General features: G+C 35.6%; 1 protein-coding gene and 1 long non-coding RNA gene across 4 annotated transcripts in view; one reads left to right on the forward strand and one right to left on the reverse strand.

Moving 5' to 3' along the window:
* The window catches only part of LOC109091130 (transmembrane protein 19-like), a 30,231-nt gene extending 4,985 nt beyond the window's left edge, over positions 1-25,246 (reverse strand). For 2 of the 3 annotated variants that reach the window (XM_042745935.1, XM_042745921.1), the window contains exons 1-6: positions 25,167-25,246; positions 24,026-24,166; positions 23,261-23,410; positions 22,332-22,445; positions 20,854-20,991; positions 4,183-4,437 (exon numbers count right to left, since the gene is read on the reverse strand). In XM_042745935.1, the coding sequence (XP_042601869.1) occupies positions 4,183-4,437; positions 20,854-20,991; positions 22,332-22,445; positions 23,261-23,410; positions 24,026-24,053 (685 nt within the window). In that variant the 5' untranslated portion in view covers positions 24,054-24,166; positions 25,167-25,246. Of the gene's footprint in view, positions 1-4,182; positions 4,438-20,853; positions 20,992-22,331; positions 22,446-23,260; positions 23,411-23,833; positions 23,981-24,025; positions 24,167-25,166 lie in introns of those variants that run through there. The other variant, XM_042745926.1, reaches the window with a different exon arrangement.
* On the forward strand, positions 8,181-11,448 carry LOC109059678. The gene is made up of 5 exons (XR_006157398.1): positions 8,181-8,738; positions 8,859-8,989; positions 9,394-9,487; positions 9,890-9,944; positions 10,047-11,448. It is a non-coding gene; the product is annotated as an uncharacterized LOC109059678 (long non-coding RNA).
* Positions 25,247-25,758: the final 512 nt, after the last annotated feature.

Below are 25,758 nucleotides of genomic sequence, written 5' to 3' on the forward strand. Positions count from 1 at the left end.
GCCTCATACAGGATGGTGACAAATCTGCTTACAGACAAGAGGTTAAAGAGCTGGCTGTCTGATACAGTTATAACAACCTGGAGCTTAACACGCTCAAAACTGTGTAGATGATTGTGGACTTCAGGAGAAACCCCCCTGCACTCCCCCACTCACCATCATGGACAGCACTGTGGCTGCAGTAGAATCATTCAGTTTCCTGGGGAGCACCTCTCAGCACCTGAAGTGGGAGTTCCACATGGACTCCATTGTCAAAATGGCCTAGCAGAGGCTGTATTTCCTTCACCAGCTGAGGAAGTCAGTGTTTCCCCTACATTCATTCTGCCATGGCGGGCATCCACACCAAAAATCAACCCCGCCAACGGCTGCTTCTCAGTTACATCATAGTGACGCCACTCACATCATTCACAATTGAGGAATTAACAGAGGAGACAGAGCAGGCTTGAATTTTGGCGTGGGAGTAATGGGTATTGCACATAATTCTGCACATAATTATTGCGTGCAGTCCGGTACAAAAATAAGGCTACCGACTTGTCGCGGGAATTCACTGTACAATTGCCAGTAGCCACTGAGTTTACCACTGATAGGCAGGCGGTGCATCAATATACACACTCACCTCAAGCAGCGAACGACTCACTTTCCTCACGCAGCAAACGACTAATTTTCCTCAGCTGGCGACTCACTTTCCTCACGCAGCGAACGAATCACTTTCCGCAGCCGGAGACTCACTCTCCGCAGCCGGAGACTCACTTTCCTCACGGGGCGGTCACACTGCACTTTTCGTTCCATTGACTTCCATTCATACGTATGCGAATGCGTCAGACCGGAAACGCAAGCTCATGCGAAAAATTTCGCATTTCGCTGCGTTCCAAAGTTCAAGTTTGGTGAACTCTGACCTGCGAATTCGCATCACGTGAAGACGGGGGATCAGTAGAATGTCAATACGACACTGCGTGACCTCTCTGTACAGAAATTCAAAAATCAGGGAAGCGCTAATTTTAGCCATAGCGCAGCATCCTATTTTACATATACATCTTTAAAAGATTATTAAAAAAAAAAAAAAAAAAAAAAAACCTGCATGGTTCGGAGTGTCAATGGAAACAGGAACAGATGGTACATTTGAATGAGGACACATTTTATAATTTTTTTATTGCTTAGTGTGTATGTATTTATATAGAGAGAGAGACAGACAGAGAGTAAAACATAATAAAACACTTTCGACGCCGTCGCAAAAGGCACAGTACAAGCACATTAATCCATGTTGTGATAACTGAGGGGAGACAGTTACCTGCTCCCGCCCATATTCGCAGCGGTGTCCGAAAAAAATTTCGCACGTTCAAAGTCTAGTGTGACCGCCCCTTCACGCAGTAGACCACTGACTCTCGCTTCATGTAGGGACCGAATATTATAATTAAAGTGACTTCTATAATGTATCCAAAAGAATATTTAGATATGATATTTAAATATTCAGAAATGTGTACAATGCAAATTTATGAATGCTTGGTTAACTTTTTTCTGCAGTCACTAGGCTATATGTATTGAGAGATTTTAAAATCTATATTTTATATTTAATATCTATATTTAATTTAAAATCTATGTTTTGTAAAAAATAAACCTGAATTATAATGTAAACATCTGTATTTTCATATATTATATATATATATATATATATGTAACATATATATATATATATATATATATTTATATATATAACATATATAAGTATATATATAATAAGTAGGCTAATAAATATATAATGTTTAAAAAATATATGATATAAAGTATTTGTTCTCCACCACATCACTAAAATTTAACTGTGTTAAGGAAAAAATTGCTCTTTTGTTGTTTTTGATTGCTTCCATTGTCCTCATAAGCTGTTTGTGACGGATTGAAAGAGCTGATATTTGGAGTCACCGACTTTGCAAAAACCAAACAAAAACACGTCCTGAGAGTCCAAAAGCATTCACTGCGCAATGAAGCCTGTTAGAATTAATAAATACAGTTAGAATGTCCTTATAATTGAAGCAATAAAAAAAAAAAATGTTTTACTTTTTATATTCATTGCACATTAAGCAATGCTTGAGTGTCAGCACATGTGCGCGAGCACAAATGTGCTATTATTTTATAGCTACAACAGTGCATAGTAACACGGTGTTTTGTTCCTTGAATTAATCATTTTTTCAACGAATCAAGTGAGGCAGTGATTCAACAGTCCATTCAGATGGACTCGTTTCCTTTCTAATGGAATCAGCCGTTTTGAACGAAAAGTTTGATTTGAACGATTCAATAAATACTTAAACCATGGATTTGCTGTCACCTACAGGCCTAAACCAGACAAGGTGCCAGCACTGGCCTAATACCAGCAAAACAAAAACACATTTAGCAAATCCTTTTCAGGCCCCAGAAGGAAAAAATCTTATAAATAATAGTTCATTTAATAAGGCAAATTTTTCAATAAAACCTTTTTAAAAATTATGATTTTGTAATTTGTAATCATTATGTGAAATTAGCTACAGGACCAGCCCCCCGTCCCCCGAAAAAGAAACTGTCACCTAAAACAATTTTACAATTTGACCACTGTATAAATACATTTGAATATATAATATTAATATACATATAAATATAAAATAAATTAAAGTGAAGATTAATAGCTTAATAATTTATTTTTTAATTAATGTTTCCTGTCGCCGATTAAGTTTCCTGGGGTCGACAGCTTAAAAAAACGTAGTACTGGGGTATCAGCTTTCTGCACAACACCACCACATATCAACAAAACTGTACCAAATTTCATATTATTTATTTTGTTTTATTTATTGCTTAGCTTAGCTCTCACTTTAATAGTTTATATCATATTTTTTAAACATTATATATTTATTAGCCTACTTATTTATGAAATTGTATGAAAATACAGATGTTTAGATTATAATTCAGGTTTATTTTTTATTTTTACAAAATATAGATTTTAAAATGTCTCAATACATATAGCCTAGTGACTGCAGAAAAAAGTTAACCAAGCATTCATAAATTTGCAATAGGCAATTATTTATCATTTTATTTAAATATTTTAATGAAAGTAAAAAAAAAAAAAAAAAAAAAACATTGTACACATTTCTGAATATTTAAATATCATATCTAAATATTCTTTTGCATACATTATAGAAGTCACTTTAATTATAATATTCGGTCCCTACATGAAGCGAGAGTCAGTGGTCTACTGCGTGAGGAAAGTGAGTCTCCGGCTACTGAGACTCAGTCTCCGGAAACTGAAAGTGAGTCGCCGGCTGCGGAAAGTGATTCGTTCGCTGCGTGAGGAAAGTGATTCGTTCGCTGCGTGAGGAAAGTGAGTCACCGGCTGAGGAAAGTGATTCGTTCGCTGCGTGAGGAAAATGAGTCGTTCGCTGCGTGAGGAAAGTGATTCGTTCGCTGCGTGAGGAAAATGAGTCGTTCGCTGCGTGAGGAAAGTGAGTCGTTTGCTGCGTGAGGAAAATGAGTCGTTCGCTGCGTGAGGAAAGTGAGTCGTTCGCTGCGTGAGGAAAATGAGTATTGATGCACCGCCGGCGAGTCGTTCGCTGCGTGAGGAAAGTGAGTCGTTCGCTGCGTGAGGAAAGTGAGTCGTTCGCTGCGTGAGGTGAGTGTGTATATTGATGCACCGCCGGCCTATCAGTGGTAAACTCAGTGGCTACTGGCAATTGTACAGTGAATTCCCGCGACAAGTCGGTAGCCTTATTTTTGAACCGGACCGCACGCCATACATAATGACAGATAATGACAGATTGTATCATTGGCACATGCTTTTTAGTCTTGCCAGTTTAAATATTAAAGTGACTTTAAGCAATTTAAGTGCAAAAATATATGAAAGAGAACTCAACACAGTGCTTGCGCACTCTCTTACAGACTGCTTTCTGTGTGTCCACACCCAAATCACGCTTACAAAAATCCAGCTCTGAAACAGCATGCAACTACAGAATTGAGTTATGTTAAGTAAATAGCCAAATACATACAAAATTGTGTCTAAATGCCTGTCTTGGTGAGTATTCACTAAAACACAGGTGGTTTATTATTATTATTTTTTTCTGGTCATAATTACTGTCTTTGGTAATTCACAACATCTGTGAAAATAGTCCATAATGTATTAAACTTAGAATATTCTGTTAATTTCAAACATTTAATTTTTGGACTCTGTACCTGCTGGGACATCTTTCCAGGTTGTGATGAGCCTGGGCTTTCTTCTACTAAGCACAGGACCAACCTCAGAAGCCCAGGTGTCCCCTGTGCTGCAAGCCAGGGCTCCTAAGAGTGATAAGCACATCCATGAAGCAGAATATTGCTTCCCAAAATCCACAGGTATTTCTCCAGGACCAGCTTCAATCATATAAAGCAGGGCCAATTCAGTAGGAACTCCACCATTACAGAAAACTTGCAACCAGTTCCTCTGGCCTCCTGCAGATATAAAAGACACATAATTGATGTTATCAACAAGCATTCTATACAGCCACAGCAATAAGAAAATCACTTAGAAAGGTTGGGTTACAAGCTGCATTGGACAGTATCAAATCAACCAAATTTCGTAAACTTGCCCGGGATCGAGTTTTTAATTTTGTTAATATTTTTTCTGTAGAAAGACAAACATAAATAGTGATGAAAGCCAAAATATTAAATGCCACATATGTATATTTACTGCAGTGTTTATTTCGTCAATGAAGACAACGACGACAAAAAATATTTGTTAATGAACCTTTTTCTGTGATTAAGACGAGACGTTGATGAGCTAAAACTAATATCTGATGGTAAACACTATGATGAAATTTATGCTGCGTCTTCATTAACAAGACGAGATGGGACAAGAGGAGGAGCCAAATGGCGACCTAAAAATGTTTTACTGAGCGCTTGCACTAAAATATTAATATTGAGGATAAGTCTGTAATTACATTCTGAGCAGAGTCTGAATGTGGTCTGTAAGCTATATTTTATCATCCATATGTCTACACGGGAAAAAAGAGGACGATGAAGGCTGCTAAACAGGCTGTTGCAACAGGTTTAATGAACCCCCTCGTGTCCAGCTGTCATGACTATGCTGCTTTCTCTTATGCTTTCAGAAAAGGAATTTCCCTCATATCCAGTGACACCATGCAAGCCTCCTGCTCTCCTTAAAGATGAATGTGCAGTTTCCCCATCCAATACAGACAACGTTGATACTCTTTCGAAAATGATCACCATGAGAACAGATGCCATCGAAAATATGGTAGGTGAAAACTCTTTGAAAATAGAGGGCTTAAAGCTGACAACTGATTTTGCATGCAAAGAAATAAAGGATGTGAAGAAATGGATTGAGAAAGTTGAGAAATGTTTGAAGAAAGAAGAGAAGGTGGTTGTTCAGTGAAGGTGGAACTTGAAATTACATGGGTTACCAGAGTCAGTAGAAGATGTTAAAACAGAGACCATCAAGATTTGCCAAACCAGTCTGCCTCAAGAACAGAGCAAGCTGACGGAGGTGATTGACATTGTACACTGTCTGGGAAAGAGGAAGCCAGGAGTCGTGAGAACAAGAGGAATCATACTTCACTTTCTGTCAAGAACACACCTTTCTACTTGGGCTGCAGCGAAGAACAACCCGTTCCTAAGTGAAAAAGGCCTAAGGTTTGCTAAAGATCTCCCTCAAGCTGTTTAGGAAATTAGAGCCATGTTTTGGCCTACAATTCAAAAGGCACGTAGTAAGGGAAAATCAGCCTACTTCGTCGGGGCGCGGGCCTTCATTGGGGGCGTTGAGCTTCATCTACAACAGATTGAGGATGATCACACAGTCAAATCGACGGTGTTAATTAAGCAGTGTAACTCTCCATTTACTCTTAAGGAGTTAACTTAACAACAAATTGTGAAAAATGCCCCCTAGTGTTGGTGAAAATGATCAGAGTTGAATTCTGCATTGTTAACTTTACTCCGTTAAGCTCCGCCCCTCAACCCATCCCCGAAGACCAGAGCCAAAGTTCTCTCGTCGCCATTTTCTTTTGCCTTGCGCCCAAAAGGTAAGCTCTTATAATTAATTTATTAAAACATAAGTTTAATATTTGATGTCAATAATTGTGCTACTATTACTACATAAGTTGTAATTTTTTGAACTTTGTGTATTTTTTTTTTTTTTTTTTTTCATTTATTCCAGGCAATGGCACAAAAAGTACAAGGTAAGACAAATATAGTTAAAGAAAAAAAAAAAAAAAACACAATATACAGTATACAGTATTCAAATATGACGATCGAATTCTGCCTGAAAGGGAGTGGGAAGAAGACAATTTATTTAATCCCACCCCATTTAGTAATTAATAATTGAGCTTCATCGTTATTTTGCTCACGGATTATTTACAAATGTTATATCATGGTGGCGTTACCACAAGTAACAAATAATATTTATAACAACAGATATACCGACAGTGTAATGGAATAAACAATGCCAACAATGGTAATGGACAATATACCAACGATAGTAATGGACAATATACCAGCGATGGTAATGGACAATATACCAACGATGGTAAGAAAACACTGAGCACATATTAACACTATGAGACAGAGTACAACATCAGTTTAACTACAATATAATAGAAATAAACAATGCCAACAATTGTAATGGACAATATACCAACGATGGTAAGGAAACACTGAGCACATGTTCACACTATGAGACAGAATACAACAGCAATTTAAGTTAAAGACCATCATCTCTGTATTTTAACCAGACCCAATGTTTATATAATAGTTTAAATTGATGAATAGTTTGGCATTGCTTTTGTTGCAAGTCCAGTTTGTTCCAGAGTTTCACTCCACATACAGACACACAATAATATTTACGAGTGGTTTGGGCTCTCGGTAATGAAAAATGTCCAAAACCTCTCAAGTTGGAGCACTGGAGTTTTAAAAAAACGTTGTAAGTTAGGCGGTAATAATTTGTTAAATGCTTTATATAAGACTATTGATGTATTATATTTTGCAAGATCATCAAATTTTAGCAACTTTGACTGCGTAAACAGATTATGAGTATGTTCTAGAAAACCAACCTTGTGAATGATCCTCACAGCTCTTTTCTGCAATATAATCAGAGGATTTATTGTGTTCTGGTAAGTATTTCCACACTTCAACACAAAAAGTAAGGTATGGTAGTACCAGGGTGCAGTATAAAGTATGGAGTGCATTTTCATCAAGGTATAGTTTTGCTGTATTTATAATTGAGAGGCTTTTTGAGATTTTTGTTTTTATGTATCTGACATGGGGTTTCCATGACAATTTACTGTCAATTATTACTCCCAAAAATTTAATCTCACTCACAATTTCAATTTGGATACCATCAATACTTATTTTCCGTTCAGATATTTTGTTGCAATTACCGAACATCATTACCTTAGTTTTATTTATATTCAAGGATAATTTATTTGTGTCCATCCACTTTTTTATTATCTTTTAGTTCCCTGTTTACCGTATTTACGAGCTCATTATAATCATCACTACTGTAAAATATATTCGTGTCGTCTGCAAATAGTATGAATTTCAGTACTTTGGATGTATTAAACATATCATTTATATACACATTGAACAGTTTTGGCCCTAATACTGACCCCTGGGAGACACCACAAACAATGCCAAGAGTATCTGATAAATACTGACCCATTTTAACAAACTGTGACCTCCCTGTTAAATAACTTTTTAACCAATCTCCAGCCAGCCCTCTAATTCCATATCTTTCCATCTTTTTTAATAGAATTGAGTGATTAATAGTGTCAAAGGCTTTTTTTAGATCAATAAAGATACCAACTGCATACTTCTTTTGCTCCAGTGCATTAGTGACTTCTTCAATAGCTTCATTTATTGCCATTGAGGTAGTTCTTTTGGACCTAAAGCCATACTGACCATCATTAATTGCATGATGTTCGAGTCGAGAATTGAAGAGTTTCTCGAAAATTTTTGAGAATTGAGGCAAAAGAGAGATTGGTCTGTAATTAGTAAAAGCGTGTTTGTTATCATTTTTTAAAAAAGTGGAATTACTTTAGCGATTTTCATTTTGCTTGGAAAGCAGCCAGTCTGGAATGACAAGTTACAAATATAAGTTAAGGGTTTTACAATATTCAGTATAACTTTTTTAATCAATGTCATACTGATGCCATGACAGTCAGTGGTTTAAACTCAGAAATATCGAATAGGCAAGTCAGAATGGTGGAGAAATGTGCTTTTTCATCTCAATGTGCTAATGATAAAGTTTAAATGATGTCAGTAATCTTACTTAATTTGATTTTCAGCTGTATTTAGCTTTGGTATATCCGCTTAATTTGTTTTTTTAAACGTTTAATTACGTAATGTCACAATGGGGCATAAGCTGACACATTTTTATAGAAATTATATGATATTATGTAAACCGTTAGCATAATATAAACTATATATTTGCTACTGTTCAGCTCACGAAAGACTGAATGTGTCCAACGGCATTAATTAATCAAATAAATTAGATGAATTAGTCGAACACCGCCATTGCATCTTTATAGAAGCCATGTAGATGGTGCTGTGGGATTAGCGTTAATTTAGCTCAACACTGCGCGACGAAGAAACCAATGGGGAAGGCGGAACATCTCATTTAAAAACAGCCGCATCTTTGTTTTCGTTAATTTAACCATATGCAGTTATTACGGTACCACAAACAACTATTTTATGTTATTGTTGTTAGACATGCACAGTTAGTTGGCCTGATCAGAGCGGTACATGTAAGTGCTGGTACAAGTAACGCATTTTAAAATGTTACCTGATTATTAGGAGTGAATGTTATTGGCATGTCACAGCACAGAACTAACGTATTAACGTTATCTTTCTAATTTTTTTAAAAGTAACAAGCTTCTCCTGTGCAGTCAAATCAGTCCCTGACTTCATCCTTTGACTCCAGTGACTCGCAGGATACACTCATTATTGAAGAAAGGTCTTCCAGTAAACAAAAAAGACTTAATGATAGAGCTAAAAGGTGGGCAATAAGTTTTTATTACTTTATGCATTTGGGGGACTGTTGAAACGCATAAATCTACTTAAAAATAGAACATTAATTTGATCTTTATAAGGTTCATGTTTACAAGAATGTCAAATTAAGTATTTTTTGAAGTAGTATTTTTATTTTTTATATACCATATTTATGTTTTTGCTTTGATTCTTTTTATTAAAAAAAAAAAGATTAAGCTAGTCTGGTCGATTCTCAATGAAACAAGAAAAATTGTCAATATCCTGACAGCTGACATTAAAGAAAAAAATAGGTAATATTTCATATAAATAACATATATGATAACTGTGTGTGTGTGTGTGTGTGTGTGTGTGTGTCTATTTATATAGGAGATATATTATTTTCATTTCAAAAAATTATATTTATTTTTGCAGTACATCACCACCAAGAAAGGTGAACGAAAACTATGCCAGAGGAATTGTGCCTTTGTTCCCATGCCTCAGTGTCCCTTTCTTCAAAAATGGCTATGTAAGTATCGCACTATTTTTGTTTTAGTTTTAAAGTATTGTTGACAACTTTTAAATGTTTTGATCACATGCCCATAATACAGGTGTTGTATTTTTCCCTTGGATTTTAAAACATTTTTCTTCTCCTTTTTCTGTATTTTTGTCTTTCTAAGAAGCATTACTATGTTGGTATGAGTGCCACCAGATACTTGCTATGGAGAATCAAAACTATACAGAGAGGCATTTCTAATGAGAAATATAATTTGAAGGTACAAAGTGAAGAGAGAAATCTCACTGTGCCACTTTTCACAGCAGTTTTGTAGCTACTGAGTTGCATTAACTTTGACTAAGAAGTAACTTCATATAGCATTATTTAAGCAGTGTTGATGATCTTAACATGCTTTGTTGTTTGTGTCTTGTCAAGGCCAGAAGAGACCAGGAAATGTGTCTACATCTCAAGTAGGGATACCTTCTAGAAGGTTTGTTTTTATTTATAATTTTTGTTGTTATTTATTTATTTATTTTTTATTTAACACATCAGTGATAGTCCTCTGTGATTTTTTTTTCTTTTTTTTTTCCAGAGTGGAACAAGCATTGAGCATCTTCAAGACATCGCTGGAAGTGCTCAGCCCTGGGAAGAATTATTCATTTCAACAGTACTTCAATTTTGATCAGCATGCCATTCCATGCAAGTCAGTCTCTTCTCTTGATGCCTTTGACGAAATGTTTAATGGGGTTAATTTACCCAAAAATGAAAATTGTCATTTACTCACCCTCATTTCATTCCAAACCTAAGACTTTCATTCATCTTCAAAACACCAATGAAGACATTTTAATGAAATCTGAGAGATTTCTTTCCCTACATTTACAGTCCACACAACTAGCACATTCAAGGCCCAGAAAGGTAGTAATGACATTCATTAAAGTAATCCATGTGACTCCACTGGCTTAACCTCAATTTTATGCATGCATTCACACAACATCTGCTTTCATTTCAACAAAACACTCATCCGTCATTGTGCTCTCGTGTACGATTGTCAGGAATTTATATTGTCATAAAGTGCTAAATTATTATTATTTCTTTGCGCAAACAAAGCACTGGTGTTGCTTAATAAAACTGAAGTTAAATCACCAGAGTCACACATGTTAATTTAATGATGTCTTTAACACCATTCTAGGCCTTGAAAGTTGTAGTTGTATAGGCTGTCAATAAATGGATAAAAGTCTGCCAGATTTCATTATGAATATCTTCATTTGTGTTCCGAAAATGAATAAAAGTCTTATAGGTTTGGAATGAAATAAGGGTGTGTAATTAATGACAATTCTATTTTTTGGTGAACAGACTTAAGGCACACCAATTTTGGCACCATTTATAACACTATTCTACACAAGATGTACACTTTTATTCAGACCACTGTGTACAAAAAAGATGTTAGCAAAGTAAAGGTCGTTGTATTGCTGAGGTTAGAGCAAGGCTACTTAGCTAGTAGGTTCAACAGGTTCTGTACTGAATATAGTGATGTATTGTCATTTCATGCAGACGTGATGTATTTTTGTGCATGTATGTGTATGTTTCTTGAGCCTGACAACATTTTTTAATAAATGTTTTAAATGTGACGTCGTTGATCTTGTTTTCCCACCAAATGGGTTTTAAAATTAGATAATTTTTCACTATTATAAATGTAAATTAACTCTACATAAGTGAAATATTAACACTAATCAGAGTAAATTTAAGTTAAATTGTGGTAACACTGAACAGAATGAATTTCCCCTAGTGTTAAACTCTGGTAACACTATTCAGTGTTGAGCAGTGTTAATTTTTTACTCAAAATAGAGTTAATTTAACTCTGAAAATTTAACACTATGACAAGAGTCAATTTATCACCAATTCTGAGTGGGACCAAATACACTCGAGTGTTAAATTCAACTCTTATAGAGTTGATTTAACACTGCAAAATTTACTGTGCAGCGGGATGTTAAAGGTGACAGAAATTAAATAACTTAAATTATAGACCAGTGCTTCCCAAACCTGTCTTGGGGGACCCCCTGCTCTGCACATTTTGTATGTCTCCCTTATCTAACACACCGGATTCCACTCATCAGCTCGTTAGTAGAGACTGCAAGAACTAAATTGGGTGTGTCTGATTAGGGAGACATACAAAATGTGCAGGGCAGGGGGTCCCCCAGGACAGGTTTGGGAAGCACTGTTCTAGACCATTTGCGGTATATTTGGTTTCTTCATGCCATGCATAGTCTACAGTTAAAAAGACTCCTTTGCTCAGGATTTCTTTTTCTTTTTGACTCTACTTGCCTTTACTAACAACATGGTGCTATCTTTAAGGGATAAATTTTTACACAAGTGAAATTTGGTTCATTTTTTTTTTCAAGTTGACTGTATATGCTGTCAGTGTTAATGCATTAAAATTTTGAAATTAAAGTTAAGTTATAAATTAAGTTATAAAATTAAAAAGCATGCAATTAATTTTACAACCCTTAACACTTTAAAATAATTTAACGCAATTAACGCAAAATTACTGAAGCACAATTTATATTCTAACCCTTTAACCCAATGTTGCTTCTCTGCTTGTGAACAGATCATTTTAAGAGGCTAAACTTCGGGAAAGTTTTCAGTCCAGTGATCCTGTAAGCGAATGCATTCAAACAATCTGTCCAAAACAGTGCCAATATAATGGAAACCAGGCTGATTACATCAGAGATTGCAGAGAGAACAGAGACTCACGTGAGTTTTCAGCTAATTATTCATTCCAGTGTGTTTCGCTTTTAAACAGGAGCTCTGTCATATTCTGTGATCGTCTCAGAAGAACACAAGCCCTTACTCGTCGCGCTATGTGAAATACAGCCTAGTGTTTGGCAATACGGTCATTTTTCAAATCGTCATATCGCCAGCTGTGAGATCATCGATTCATGATATTATCGTGCGTGCATGCGTGCGTGGCGGCAAGAGAGAAGCACCAATAATCGAAATAATATACTTCCAAACACGCTACTGATAAACTAATGTTAAATATAAAAAATATTTAAAACAGCTATTTCATACAGTATATATTCGGATACAACAGTCATACATCGCTATTAGGACTGCACGTCCTGTGACGAGTTTGCCACATCAGAGCAAAGTTATCAGTGTGACGTCAATGGTGAAAATCAAAAGTAGATTTATTTTAAAGACCAACAGTTTAACACTAAATATTAAACATAAACGAACACGTTAAATATAAAATTATTTAAAACCGGTTAGTTCATTTATTTGCAGTAAAGTTCAATTGAACGGATACATCAGTCATACAGCACTCCGGACCGTGCACCCCATGACGGGCCCGACGCACAGCCACAGAAACAAGAATGAAATGCATTCTAACATAACTGTGGCACTAAACTCAGTTAGTGAGGGCTCGGTTGAAATATTGCACATATATATGCCATTCAAATTACCTGTTAAAATGCAATGAAATACCTTTTATCGGCAGACAATGTATGTCTGTTTGTGGTTGGAGACTCCTTCTCCGACCTAATATTGACAAGCCTAATATTGTCTTGACTATCAACAAAGACATCTGCTATCGTCGATATCTCTGACTATCGTCGATACACGATACTATCATCTATCAGCACAACACTAATACAGACTGCACGGATTGTCAACCCATCCCACCGCTGTATGGCCAGATGAGACACAAACTACGTTTTCTTGACTGGATAACCAGTGTCTTGCTAGTAATGTTTTGATGGATGAAGACTGCAATCAAGGTAAAGACGATTGTACAGCAAGCACGCGTGAGTCCTTTATATTAATGCGTGTATGAGTGCTCTTGACGTACTGAACGCACATTGTATTTATGCACAGGCACAGACATTTCTGTACATTCAAATTGTTTCCTCACACATTCACGATAATGTTTTGATTTGTCATGTTTATTTTGCTGTGTTTAATTATACTGAACAGATCCATGTACTGTAGTAGATGTTGTAAGCAGGCAGTTGGTTTATTTTTTTTTTATTTTTTTTTGGCATCTCCATGAGGTCCTGTTTGGTATCACAACTTGACTTCTCTAAAATGTAAAAAAAAGCTCTTTGCTATTGCACTGTACACATACTATAAAGTTCTGATTTTTTTTTCTTTCATATGTGCTTATACGGGCTCCTTATATCATTTGGTTCTTTGGTGTCCTTTTGGAGTTTCTAAGTGTCCTTTTTTGGAAAGACATTTAAATTTATCTAGAAAAAAGCTTGCAGAAACTACAGATTTTTGAGAATCACCCTTCAATTTTTGGTTTACTTTGCTGGATATAGCAAATGAATAAACATTTGAAACAAGATAAACAGTCTATGCTTAATTTCATGAAGTGTGCGATTACTCGCGATTAATCACAGAAAAAGGGTGTGATTAATTAGATTAAAATTTTTAATCGATTGACAGCCCTAGTCTTTATCTGTATTGTCTTTAAATGCCAGGGGGATTACTGCTTAATTTAAAACGTAAAGCATTTTTTTTGCTTGTTAAACAATTTTTTTTTTTTTTAATTCAAGAATCGCACTCTGTACCCGGAGACTCTCAGTTTTGGAGATCCCAATGGGGGAATGATATTTGGCTTTCCAATTGTTCTTAGCATTCTGCTGGTGTTATTACTTTGTTAAATCATTTTAATGGCAATGTCTTACACTCAGAAGGTGATAGTATTGGCCACTTTCTCACTCACATGATATCTATTATTAATATAATGTTTTTGATTATCAATATTTATGGGTACAACTCCAATGCGCAGAATGGCCAGCTGCTTGATTTGATAGAACATATAATTAAAAACTGGTTGATTAAATTTCCTAGTGCGCATATTTTAATTGGTGGAGATTTTAATATTACTCTTAATAGTCAAATTGATCACTGGCCCCCTGGTAGGGATTCCTCGATAATTACAAAGATAAAATCATTAATAGATAGATATGGACTAGTAGATATTTGGAGGCAAAAATTTCCTAATGATCCGGGATTTACTTGGTCTAACAAGAATCTTAGTAATTATTCACGCATTGATTACTGGTTAGTATCAAAGGATTTAAACCAAGAGGACATTTCTATTTCTACTCATCCCACCCCGGTGACAGATCGTAAAGCAATTTTAATATGAATTAATAAATGTGCACTTGAGAGAGAAATAGCCAGAACATCCTATTGGAAACTTAATAGCTCAGATCTAAAAAATGAACATGTTAAAACAGAAATTACCCATTTACTTAAAGGGGTCATATGTTGCGATTTCAAGTTTTCCTTTCTCTTTGGAGTGTTACAAGCTCTTGGTGCAAAAAGAAGATCTGTAAAGTTGCAAAGTCTAAAGTCTCAAACCCAAAGAGATATTCTTTATAAAAGTTAAGACTCGTCCACGCCCTCGTAAAACACCTCATTTAAACATGCCCACACATGTCTATGTCACTATGTGGGAAGATCTGCATAACGCCGCCCAAATGTTCAAGCAAAGAAAGAAGGCGTAACTTTTATTCTCGCTGTTGCCGCCGGCGCCATGTTGTGGAGACGCTGTTTCGTTATGAAAGCAAAACTGCTTTTTTGGCCTTCCAAAAGAGGACACAACTAGAAATCAGTTGTTAAATTGTATTTACAACACTGTTCCAGAACTATTCAAGCCAAATATTCGAGTGTGTGCAGCACATTTTATGGAGGACTGTTTCCTGATCCTGGGAGAGAAGACTACAATGCCGGCTGTTCTGACTCAGTGTCTAAGTATGTTTACATATGTAAAGTATTTGCCACTGATGATTCAAACGCGAGTTCTGAGCAGTGTGGAACAGGAGTTCTCAATTCCAGTCCTCGCGCCCCCCTGCTCTGCACATGATTCTCTTATGGCTTTAGACGTTTGTTCTATTCGAACGTAAATGCCCTGCGAAGTGGACATAACAGGATATTCCGCCATCATTCCAGTTCGAAGCTAATGTATATGTTCCGTTCAAAGTGCATTGAAGTGTGCGAGACGTCAATTTAAGTTGTATTTATTTAAAGAGGTATATGATGTCACTCTTGCCCGTGTGTGAAGACATTGCGCAGTGCAAATCTTTGAATGAATGTTCTGAAGTGCTCAGGGAGTAGGGAGCAATATACACTGTGTAGGGACCATGTCAATGGGAACACAGTTCATGCACGGAGCTCACTTCTAAAGAGCTGATTATCTGAATCAGGTGTGTTAACAAAGAGAGACATGCAAAATATGCAGAGCTGGGGGGTGTGAGGACTGGAATTGAGAACCGTTGCTGTAGTGTAGTGCTTGTTGTTTGTAGTTTCTCTGATCAAAAATGCAGACATGGTTTTATGTTTACTTGGCGCGATGCAACGCAAAGCGTAAAAACACAGTATAAGTCATTATAATCAACAATTATGTCCAACACTTACAACACTTCAAAACGCAAAACACTTAGGCGGACTTGAAGCACCAAATTTCATGCACTATTACCTGGCAAACCAATCACAATACCTATATAAATGGACTCAACAACAGACCCATTCCGATCCATGGCTTGATCTTGAGCAATACTTGTGCTCCCCCAACTCAATCGCAGACCTCCCCTTTCTACCACAGTCAATCAAAAAACTAGACTTCTATCATAACATTACAATAGCAACAACTCTGTCAGCCTGGTGAAAAACAACTAATAAAAATCACCAAATCACCCCAAGCTCCATGTAGGTTTACCCCAATCTGGCACAACCCTGACCCTCCGTCTTTACAATAAACCAATCCACTTCCCCAAATGGCAACAAAATGGCATCACCCACCTTCACCACGTATTTGAAAATCATAAATTTATGTCATTCCCCTCAATTGTCCAGAAATTCGGGATTGGGAGAGACCAATTTCTCCACTACCAACAGCTTAAATTTTTAATTCAAAGTAAAATAACTAACACCCTACAGCCTTCTAAAATAAGTTATAAGTTATTAGAGATAGGCAACCACCCGAGAAAACTTATATCTAAACTCTACAGCCTCATCACTTCATCTAACCCCACAATAACCCTGCCCAAGGGGAAGTGGGAAAGTGACCTCATGCTATCCTCCGACCCGGATTTCTGGACGCAGATCTGCAGGAACACCTTTTCTATGACCACCAACACCAATTTACAACTCATACAATATAAAACTATCCACAGAATCCACATCACTCAGAGTAAACTATTTAAAATGAAATTATCTGACACAGACATTTGCTCACAGTGTACCTCTGGGAGCACAGACACCTATCTCCACGCAACCTGGCTCTGCCAGCCTGTTTCACTCTCTTTGGACCACATTAACCAACACACTATCTTCGATCCTGGACTGCAGAGTCCCACTGTCTCCTGCACTCTGTCTCCTGGGAGACACTTCAGAAACCTCTATCCCTTCCAAATACAAAACCCCCAGTTCTTGTCTCTCTAGCAATCGCTAAAAAAAATAATCTTTCAAAACTGGAAATCCAAATCTTCTTGTCATTTTTCCCATTGGACTAACTTAATCACAGAATTCATTTTGACAGAAGAAAGAAACCATAGCTAATAAAAAGAACAATATATCTGCCTTTAAAAAAAACTGGAATCCTCTCATAACCTTTCTACAAATTCAACAGCTGATGTAAACCACGTACTTTCCCACTCACCCCCTCTCCACCCTTCCCCTCCAACCATCCTTACCCCCCCCCCAATATAACTACCTTAATAACACCTAACAGTCACACACTTACAGACATACCAATCTGACACTTATAACTATTCTCTGTCTGTCTGTCTGTCTGTCTGACTGTTTATCTGTCTGTCTGTCTATCTGTCTATCTGGCCATGTGTCTGTCTGACCGTCTGTCTGTGTACCTCCCTGTCTCCCTGTTACGGCTTGTCACTCTTTATTAATTACAAATATATGATCTGTCTTATTTTGTTATATGAATAAAAATAAAGTTGACCTCCGAAGACGGGGGGGTGGTGGATGGGCAAAAAAAAAAAAACAATTATGTCCCCACTGGATGCAACAAATGCCTAGTTTGTAATGGGTTTTATTGCTATTGTGTTGTCACACCGGTGTTTTGACTGGGACACGCATCACAGTATGGCAAGGGGCATAACCAAAATACACAAAATAATGTTCTTTTTAGCAACATCATATGATGACCCCTTTAAATATATTTTTTAAAGAAAGCAACTGTAGAACAGTCTTTTTGTAAAAACTAGGAGTTATTTAAATACGAATCCACAAAATATCTATTGGACAGTCTCAAGCCTACCAGTTTTCATCCAAAATATCTTAAATTGTGTTCCGAAGATGAACAAAGCTTTTACGGGTTTGTAACGACATGGGGGTAAGTGAATAATGACAAAACTTTCATTTTGGGATGGAGTATCCCTTTAAAGCAGCTTGTGGCCACACAAGATAATCACAGCGACTTTTGATGCTGACCCCTCCTTTGTTCATTATTCTACTTCTGCTCGTCAAACGGCTGTGAAATTTGTTGTTTATGTCTGTTTTTATACTGAAACAAACATTTACACAATTTAAGAAATTTGCTGAAAGTAAAAGCTGTTGAAGCCAAAGTGAAGAAATAACATTTTGATCGCCATCTAGTGGCTGGCTGTAGCACGGGTCATAAACCCCGCCCTCTCCATGTAAACGAATGGGCCACATTAAGTAAAACTCTACATATTCAAACACCTGTATTTATTGCATGGACAGAGCAAAAACAAAAGTGTCTAAACTGCATGCTCACAGTTCAGATGAATAAAGTTTTTAACACTTAATTCAGTGCTGTTAAATTTAATTTACAAAGCAAACTGTTTGCAGCCACAACATTAAAGACAACTCTAAAATAAGAGTTTGTGGTTTATCAGTCCACAGGGACATAGCCATCATTTCAAAAGTGAGGGGGACGGGAAATCTAGTGTAATACCAGTTTTATTTTTCTGTTGTATTCTATTGTGTTCTGTTCTACAGTCCACTGTTCAGGAAAGAATTAAAAAAAAAATGCTTGCAATGGCATGCAACCAACTGACTGATTAAATGTAAGAATTTGACTCAAAAAATGAGCCACACTTTTAGAAAAAAATGGCTTTATAAAAATAAAAATGGCCATAAAAGGTAAAAATCAATTTAAACTCACTGAAAAAAATGAGCTACTTATTATCACTGCTGTGAACTGACCACCACACAGAATATGAAGAATATCAAAAACATTAGGAATCAGCTGTCTACAATAGTCCTTAAGATGTCAACATAATAACACACTCAGCAAAATATTCTCTAATTATCGTTATCGATAAAATTCCAGAAAATACTGAGATATCTTTTTTTTTCAATATCACACACCCCTACTAGGAATTGATTCAATCATCTGTGAAAACACCATAAGTCAGAGAAAAATAAAGATAAAAGTCAGAAAAGTTAGGATTGGCTGGGAAAGTTAATATTATTCTTGGGTAGAATATCCATGGAAGTATTATGATTCTAGCTTAATGTATCTGGAACACTGCAATCAGCTTGAGTAGCCAAAACATTAAAGGGGTCATGAACTGAGAAATCTAAATTCTCTTGATCTGTTGACATATAAGAGGTCATTGTACTATAAAAACATCCAGTAAGTTTCAAAACTAAAAACTTTCTTGATAGTCTAAAATCAGCTTATATTAAAGGAAGCAACAGGTTGTGGAATATGCCACTTTATGACGTAATAGTGTGGCTAAACCCCACCTCCACAGAAGATCAACACCTGCTTCTACATCACTGCCTGTTAAGCCCCGCCCACCGATTCGCACATGTCATGTAGTGTAAATAACGAGAGGCAAACGCAGGTCTATGCAGAAACCAAACGATAAAGATGGCTCCAAATCCAAACTTTGGATTGCCTTCCTTCTGATCTTAACATTAGGAAAGAGTAGATTAATTTTATTTTTAATGAAGATCCAGACTTCATCAGTAAGCACTTGGTCCTTTGTTCACTTCATTTTACTGCGGATTCATTTATAAACAAAGCACAATTCAACGCAGGATTTTCAGAAAGATTGAAACTAAAAGACGATGCTGTGCCAGTGCTGAATATAGCTTATTGCGGGGTTTCCCAAAGTGGGGTTCGCGAACCCCTGGTGGTTCGTGAGAGAATTGCACGTGGTTCATAGCGAATTAATTAAAAAAAATAATAATTTAATTAAATTAAAAATATTTTGCAAATAAATGTTACAGGTTTATACAATTGTCATGTAAATGTAAAATTTTAAATGTATGAAAATAATTCTCTTTTTGGAAAACCCTGTATTAAAAAAAAGATATTGTGGAAAAAAAACTAATACATTGTAAATTAAATTAATATTATTATTTTTTTTTTTTAGTGTAATAACAATAGCTATATAAACTGAAACTTAAAACTGATCAAAATAAATGTTTTTAAAGTTAGACATGTAAATGTGCCATTAAATTATTGAAATATTTACTTAAAATATCAGGGGGTACTTTAAGTAAGTAATTTATGTCAAAAGGGTTCAGCTGACAAAAAAGTTTTAAAACCCCTGGCTTATTGGATGCAACAGTAATGTCGCACCCTGCAAGCGTGAGTAACTGTTTTTATTTTTGTGGTCACTATTGCTTTATCTGTTATTAGAGGTTGTTTGATATGTACTGAGTATTTATGCAGTTTTGACCTAAATCACAGCAGCATCCATCTATTAAGGATGTAAGCCGTCAAACATACACAACTGTTAGCCAATCATAGCAGTCGGCATTTACTTCCAAGTCAAAATCTGCCCCACCCATTCAAACAGAGCATTCTGATGAAGGGGGTCAAAACAGGACAGAAAATAGCCTATTACTTCTAAATTCTGATGTATTTTGATGTAAACATCTTGATAACATTATATGTGGCCCTCAGAGAACAGTACAAAATAATTCTAAAAGGCAGCCTGCACAATAGAACCAACTAATACTTTAAAAACTTTTTTAAAGAAAAAATTTTTTTCCAATCTTGGCTTAAGTAAATTTCTACATATACCATTTTTATTTTACAGGAAGAAAGGTCACTGTGGGAAACACAATTGAAATTGGATTTAATTTCATTGTGAATTGTTCTGAATTCACAAAAATCATTCCTGAATTGAATTCAATCATGAATCAAATCTTTTGGCTGTCTACCCAAAGAGTCACACCAATACTCATGATTATTTTTTGCCCATATTATTAAATAACTAGAAGAATAACAAAAACAGTAAACTATTTGCACTACAAACCAGTGTATTTATGAAAACAAGACAAGCAACAAAAATAGTTATTTCTTTGACTTTTCAAAACTAACCCATAAAAATTAGAAAAACATGACTAAATATCAGAAGTGTTCAGTAAAGAACCTCACATACCTTCTTTATAATCTGAGTCAGTTTGTTTTTTGATGTCTCCCTTCCATTTGGTTAGTTTGCTGGATGTGACAAAAAAGGTTAACAAAGCTCCAAAAAAGCTCATGTTGGCCATAGAAAGAACAAAGCCAACCAGCATCGCTGCAAAGAGATGAAGATTTGTTAATTTGCAATTTATTAGTTAGTCACATTATCATCAGTACAATCCACAGTTGATGAATTGATGAAGTTGATGAATCTGAAGTTTGGTGTTTTGAAGCCACGTCTTCAAAATTAGAACACATTGTTTTCCGTGAGTGTATGCACATCAGTGGTGCCGAACTACAAAGGCTGTGCAAATTCCTGCTGCGCCACACAGCACCATTCACATAGTTTTTCATAATACATAATATTTCATAATTACATCATATTTGTCCATAACGACTTTACCCTAGGCTCGAAAATTGTGTATTGTTCATTTGTCAGCAAAATGTTTTCTTTCTGTCTCTTAAATAAAGTCTGTATGCATCATATAGTGAACTTTATAATAATAATATAGAGCACCCTTTCTCTTTTTATTTGCCGTTTTTTTTAAACACCTAACTTCAAACTCCTTGAAGTAAAGTTCATGATGGACTTGTGTCCACGCTTTTTGGTTTTGCCCTGACTTGTCTGAATTTTGGTAGAACATATTCTTACACACAAACTGGATATGCATCCTCACGTTGATTTCACTCTTTTTGGAATTTTGATAGCTGTCAAACTGTTGATAGAATGGAAATCCACCTCACTACCTAGCTTTCATGAATGGCTGGCTGAGATGGTTGCCTACCTTAAACGTGGATGGATTTGTTTTTCCAAGCTTCTTAAATTTTTTTTTACTGGTATCCATCTTAACTAAATTCCTCCAAAAAGAGTAAAAAACTCAATACTTGAAATTCATTCACTATATATCCAAAAAAGGATTACATGCTGAGATACTAGCAATCTTCTTTTATTTTTACAAGTGCAAAAAGTGTTCCTCCTCAAGTAATCTTTTAAGAGCTGAAGATGTATTATGTACTTTTTGCAGGGTTTAAGTGCTTATGATAATGGACGGATTTGTTCGGGGTGTTTAATTAATGGCATAATCTGCTGTGTATTTGGTTAGGATGAATTAGTTTAGATCAGTGTTTGCCAACCCTGTACCTGGAGGCATACCAAGAGTACACATTTTGGATGTCTTTTTTATCTGACCCATCCTTTTCAGGTCTTGGAATCTAGTAATGAGCTAATGAGTGGAATCAAGTGTGTTTCATTAGGAAAAGCTTGAAAATGTGCACTACTGATGTGCCTCCAGGAACAGGGTTTGGAAACGGTGGTTTAGATTATTAAGGGTTTTGTTTTTGTTTTTTTAAGAGCTGCTTTGGGACATATTATGGTAGATTATCCCATTACAACCTAAAACAAATATTGATGTGACATTAAAATGACCCACAAGACCATCTCAATACATTCCTCACCTCCTATGGCACCACCATGATCAAGATTCCTACGTTTAAAGGCTCGAAATGTGATGAAAAGAGGGATAAGCACTGAAAACAGCCACCGCCATGGAGATACTGGCTGCAGAGTACCTGCAAAACAGCATTTTATATGGAATGAACTGGATATGAAAAGTCAGAATCCTATGAATTTTACATTAACTTACAATTTTGTTAATTAACGTAACTTTTCCAGGCCTGTAAATGACATTTTTATAGGAATATGAGAACCCTGCTGTTTACAATTTCAATTTGCTTTTAAATCCAATAATTTAAATGAAAAATGCACAATTATTCAATTGGTTCAAATTTAGATTTTGCACTCAGTGAACCTTGTATAAACATACACTGTAATTATTACATTTAAACTAAATCTTTGTAATACACATTTGTAATACAAACTTTGTTGCAATGATATTTGTCACAATAAACTCTACTCAATATTCTTTTACTACAGTTTTCAATTTTCTTCTTTAGTAATTAAATCTAAAGTTGTTAAAAGTGTGCCTGTATGTGCACAGTAACACACAATAAATAATATATAGCCAATTTTTTATGTATTGGGACATCATGGCTATGTCTGAAAGCTGCAAGGACACACAATAATGTGTGTAAAGATGGTTAAAAGAATAATGTTTATATACATTTTTAACAATTTGTCACAGTTTTTTCTTTTTTTTTTTTTGCAACCCATCTTTTACCACAATTTTATGATGCCCATTTTTTTTTTTAAATAAGTATTGTAATCTCTAAATATTTCCTTGGTTATTTATAAAGTTCATTTTAATTTGCTTTAGATCATTAGAAGCCTTTCTGAAACCTTGAAGCTTCCAGAGGAGGCCCCTTCGTACACATACACTGACTGACTGGGCAATAAGGCTCCATAGCCTCAGAAAGTGAACTCTCACCATAATATGTGCTGGCAGTTATGGACAGGACCCAAAACGATAAAGAAATTGCCAGTGTGAAACACAGCACAATCATATACGCCATCATCCTGATGTAGTCTTTGATGAATATACCATCTTCAAATTGCATGTTCATTGAGGAACGCAAAGCTATTGAGAAAATTGGACAGAATAGGGTGAAATGTCAACCACAATTTAATAACTATTTGTAAATCCCACTTTTACCTCTCCCTTACAAAAATCTATCATGCTAATTTTCTGTACAGCTCCTTAAAGACAGTATGTATTGTTGGAAAAAAGAAAATACTTATTACTACACTTATTTTATACCCACATTACATGTATTACATCAAAATTTTTAAAATAAAAATCTAAATTTGAGAGCTCTGTTGCGATGCAATCTTATTTTATAATATAAGATGGCATCCCAATACATTATAATATATAATGCACATAATGTGTTAAATATAACTGTAGTGGTAAGTTGGACATAAAATAATACTTTTTGTAAAGTTGTGTACAAGCTTCTAACATGATTTACTACCCCGATTATTAAACTATAACCAACAACACCTGAAATAATCCTGGAACAAATAATTGTTCCCCACTTGATCCATGTTTCCTGAAGATCGGCCACGTTTGACAGTTTGTAATAGTAATATGAGCAGAAATAGACTCGTTTCCTGTCAGCTCAACTAAACAGCGCAGACTAGCTGACCTATCAGGAAAGAAACACACAGAAGGACAAAAAAACCAGCGCTTTACCTTGATTGGTGGAAATCTGTTGCTCCATGTTAGTAATTGGATAGCAATCTGTCAATCAGGCGGGATCTGCACGTAATAGCTTCTTCTTTATTGGCTTTTATGGAGCTTCACAAACGTCACTAGTGCCACCTACTGACTGTACTGCAGCCAGAGCAGAGAAACTACAGACATTATTACTGTCACGAAAACTATGGCTCTGTGGACTTAAAACAAACAAAACAAAAAAACCTTCCACAAAACCCCCTCTCTTAAAATACATTTTTCATAGACTACTCTCTGTAATTTGTCAATATACAACATATAACAATAAATATATGTAACAGAAAACTTCTGTCATTTGTCTTTTTTTATCATTGTCATTTCCACCACAGCTCGGTTTATTGTATGCATCAAATTTTACACAAGCACATACTGGTTTTCTTGTTTTATGGGGCCTTTGCATGAGTGTAATGGTTTTTATACTGTACAAACTGTATTTTCTATCCCCTTACCTTACCCCATCCCTACCCCTAAAACTACCTATCACAGAAACCTTTGTTCATTTTAAGATTTTCAAAAAAAAACTTAATTCTTTATGGCTCATAAGCTTGTTATCTTGTGGGGACATTTGGTCCACATAATGTAGGGAATATCAGGTACACAAACTTTTAACAATAACAGAAACTTTTTTTGAGTTACTTAAAACTTTAAAATCATTTAAGTGAAACAACCATATTCCAGTAGAGAAGCTTTAAAGTGTCGTTCAAAGTAGCAACAGTCAAGTCACCACAAGGATAGTGCACTAGTGGTGTGTGTGTGTGTGTGTGTGTGTGTGTGTGTGTGTGTGTGTGTGTGTGTGTGTGTGTGTGTGTGTGTGTGTGTGTGTGTGTGTGTGTGTGTGTGTGTCTTAATGTATCTTAATTTTATTTTAACTTTGTTAACTGCTAACTTTATCCTTTATTTAACTTCTATTTTTAATGTGTCACAATATACTATCATAAGTAAAGTGACCACACTGATCTGTTTAACTAAGCAATTTACTGCATAACCACAGTCTAAGTTATTATGTTATATTATATTACATGGACATATTTTACAAACTGTGGGAATTAGATATAAAATTATGATAGAAAATTATTAAATCATCAAAGCATTCACTTACCCAACAGAAGAAGAAATGAATGACTTGTGCATCTCAGTGTGATTCTGTGCATGAAAAAGCATAATAATGGATGTCAAGAGATAGATCACATGATATTAAAAGGGCTGTCTTTTCTGCAACACTTTTGATTGCTGATTTCAACATGCCAGACATCACCTCAGCTCAACAGGGTTGCCAAGTATTGGGCTACTCTAAACTGTTGCTGTGCATTGATTATTCTCCCCACGGGTTAAAGGTTTGACATATGCATTTTATTTTATTTTTTTTTTTTTTTTTTTTTTTACTGAAATACTTTTTTACTGAAATTGTACTTATATTTTACCAATGATATAACTGCGCTATATAATGACAGAGTAAGGAGGGGTTTTTTGTTGTTGTGTTTTGAAAGAGGGACACTGGTTAGGAGCCTTTGATCTCCTGTAAGATCTTTTTTGAAAACAGATTGAACGATTACTACCATACAGTTTTTGTCTAGTTAAAATATGCATTTTAAGTGTGGGAGTGGCATATTGTGAATTGTGGTATATTTATGATTTATGAGGTTTGGGACTAGTTTTAGTTGGCCAATGGGCTGGTTTTGTTACACAGATCT

This window comes from Cyprinus carpio, chromosome A4 (genome assembly GCF_018340385.1).
Source record: "Cyprinus carpio isolate SPL01 chromosome A4, ASM1834038v1, whole genome shotgun sequence".
NCBI classification, from domain to species: domain Eukaryota; kingdom Metazoa; phylum Chordata; class Actinopteri; order Cypriniformes; family Cyprinidae; genus Cyprinus; species Cyprinus carpio.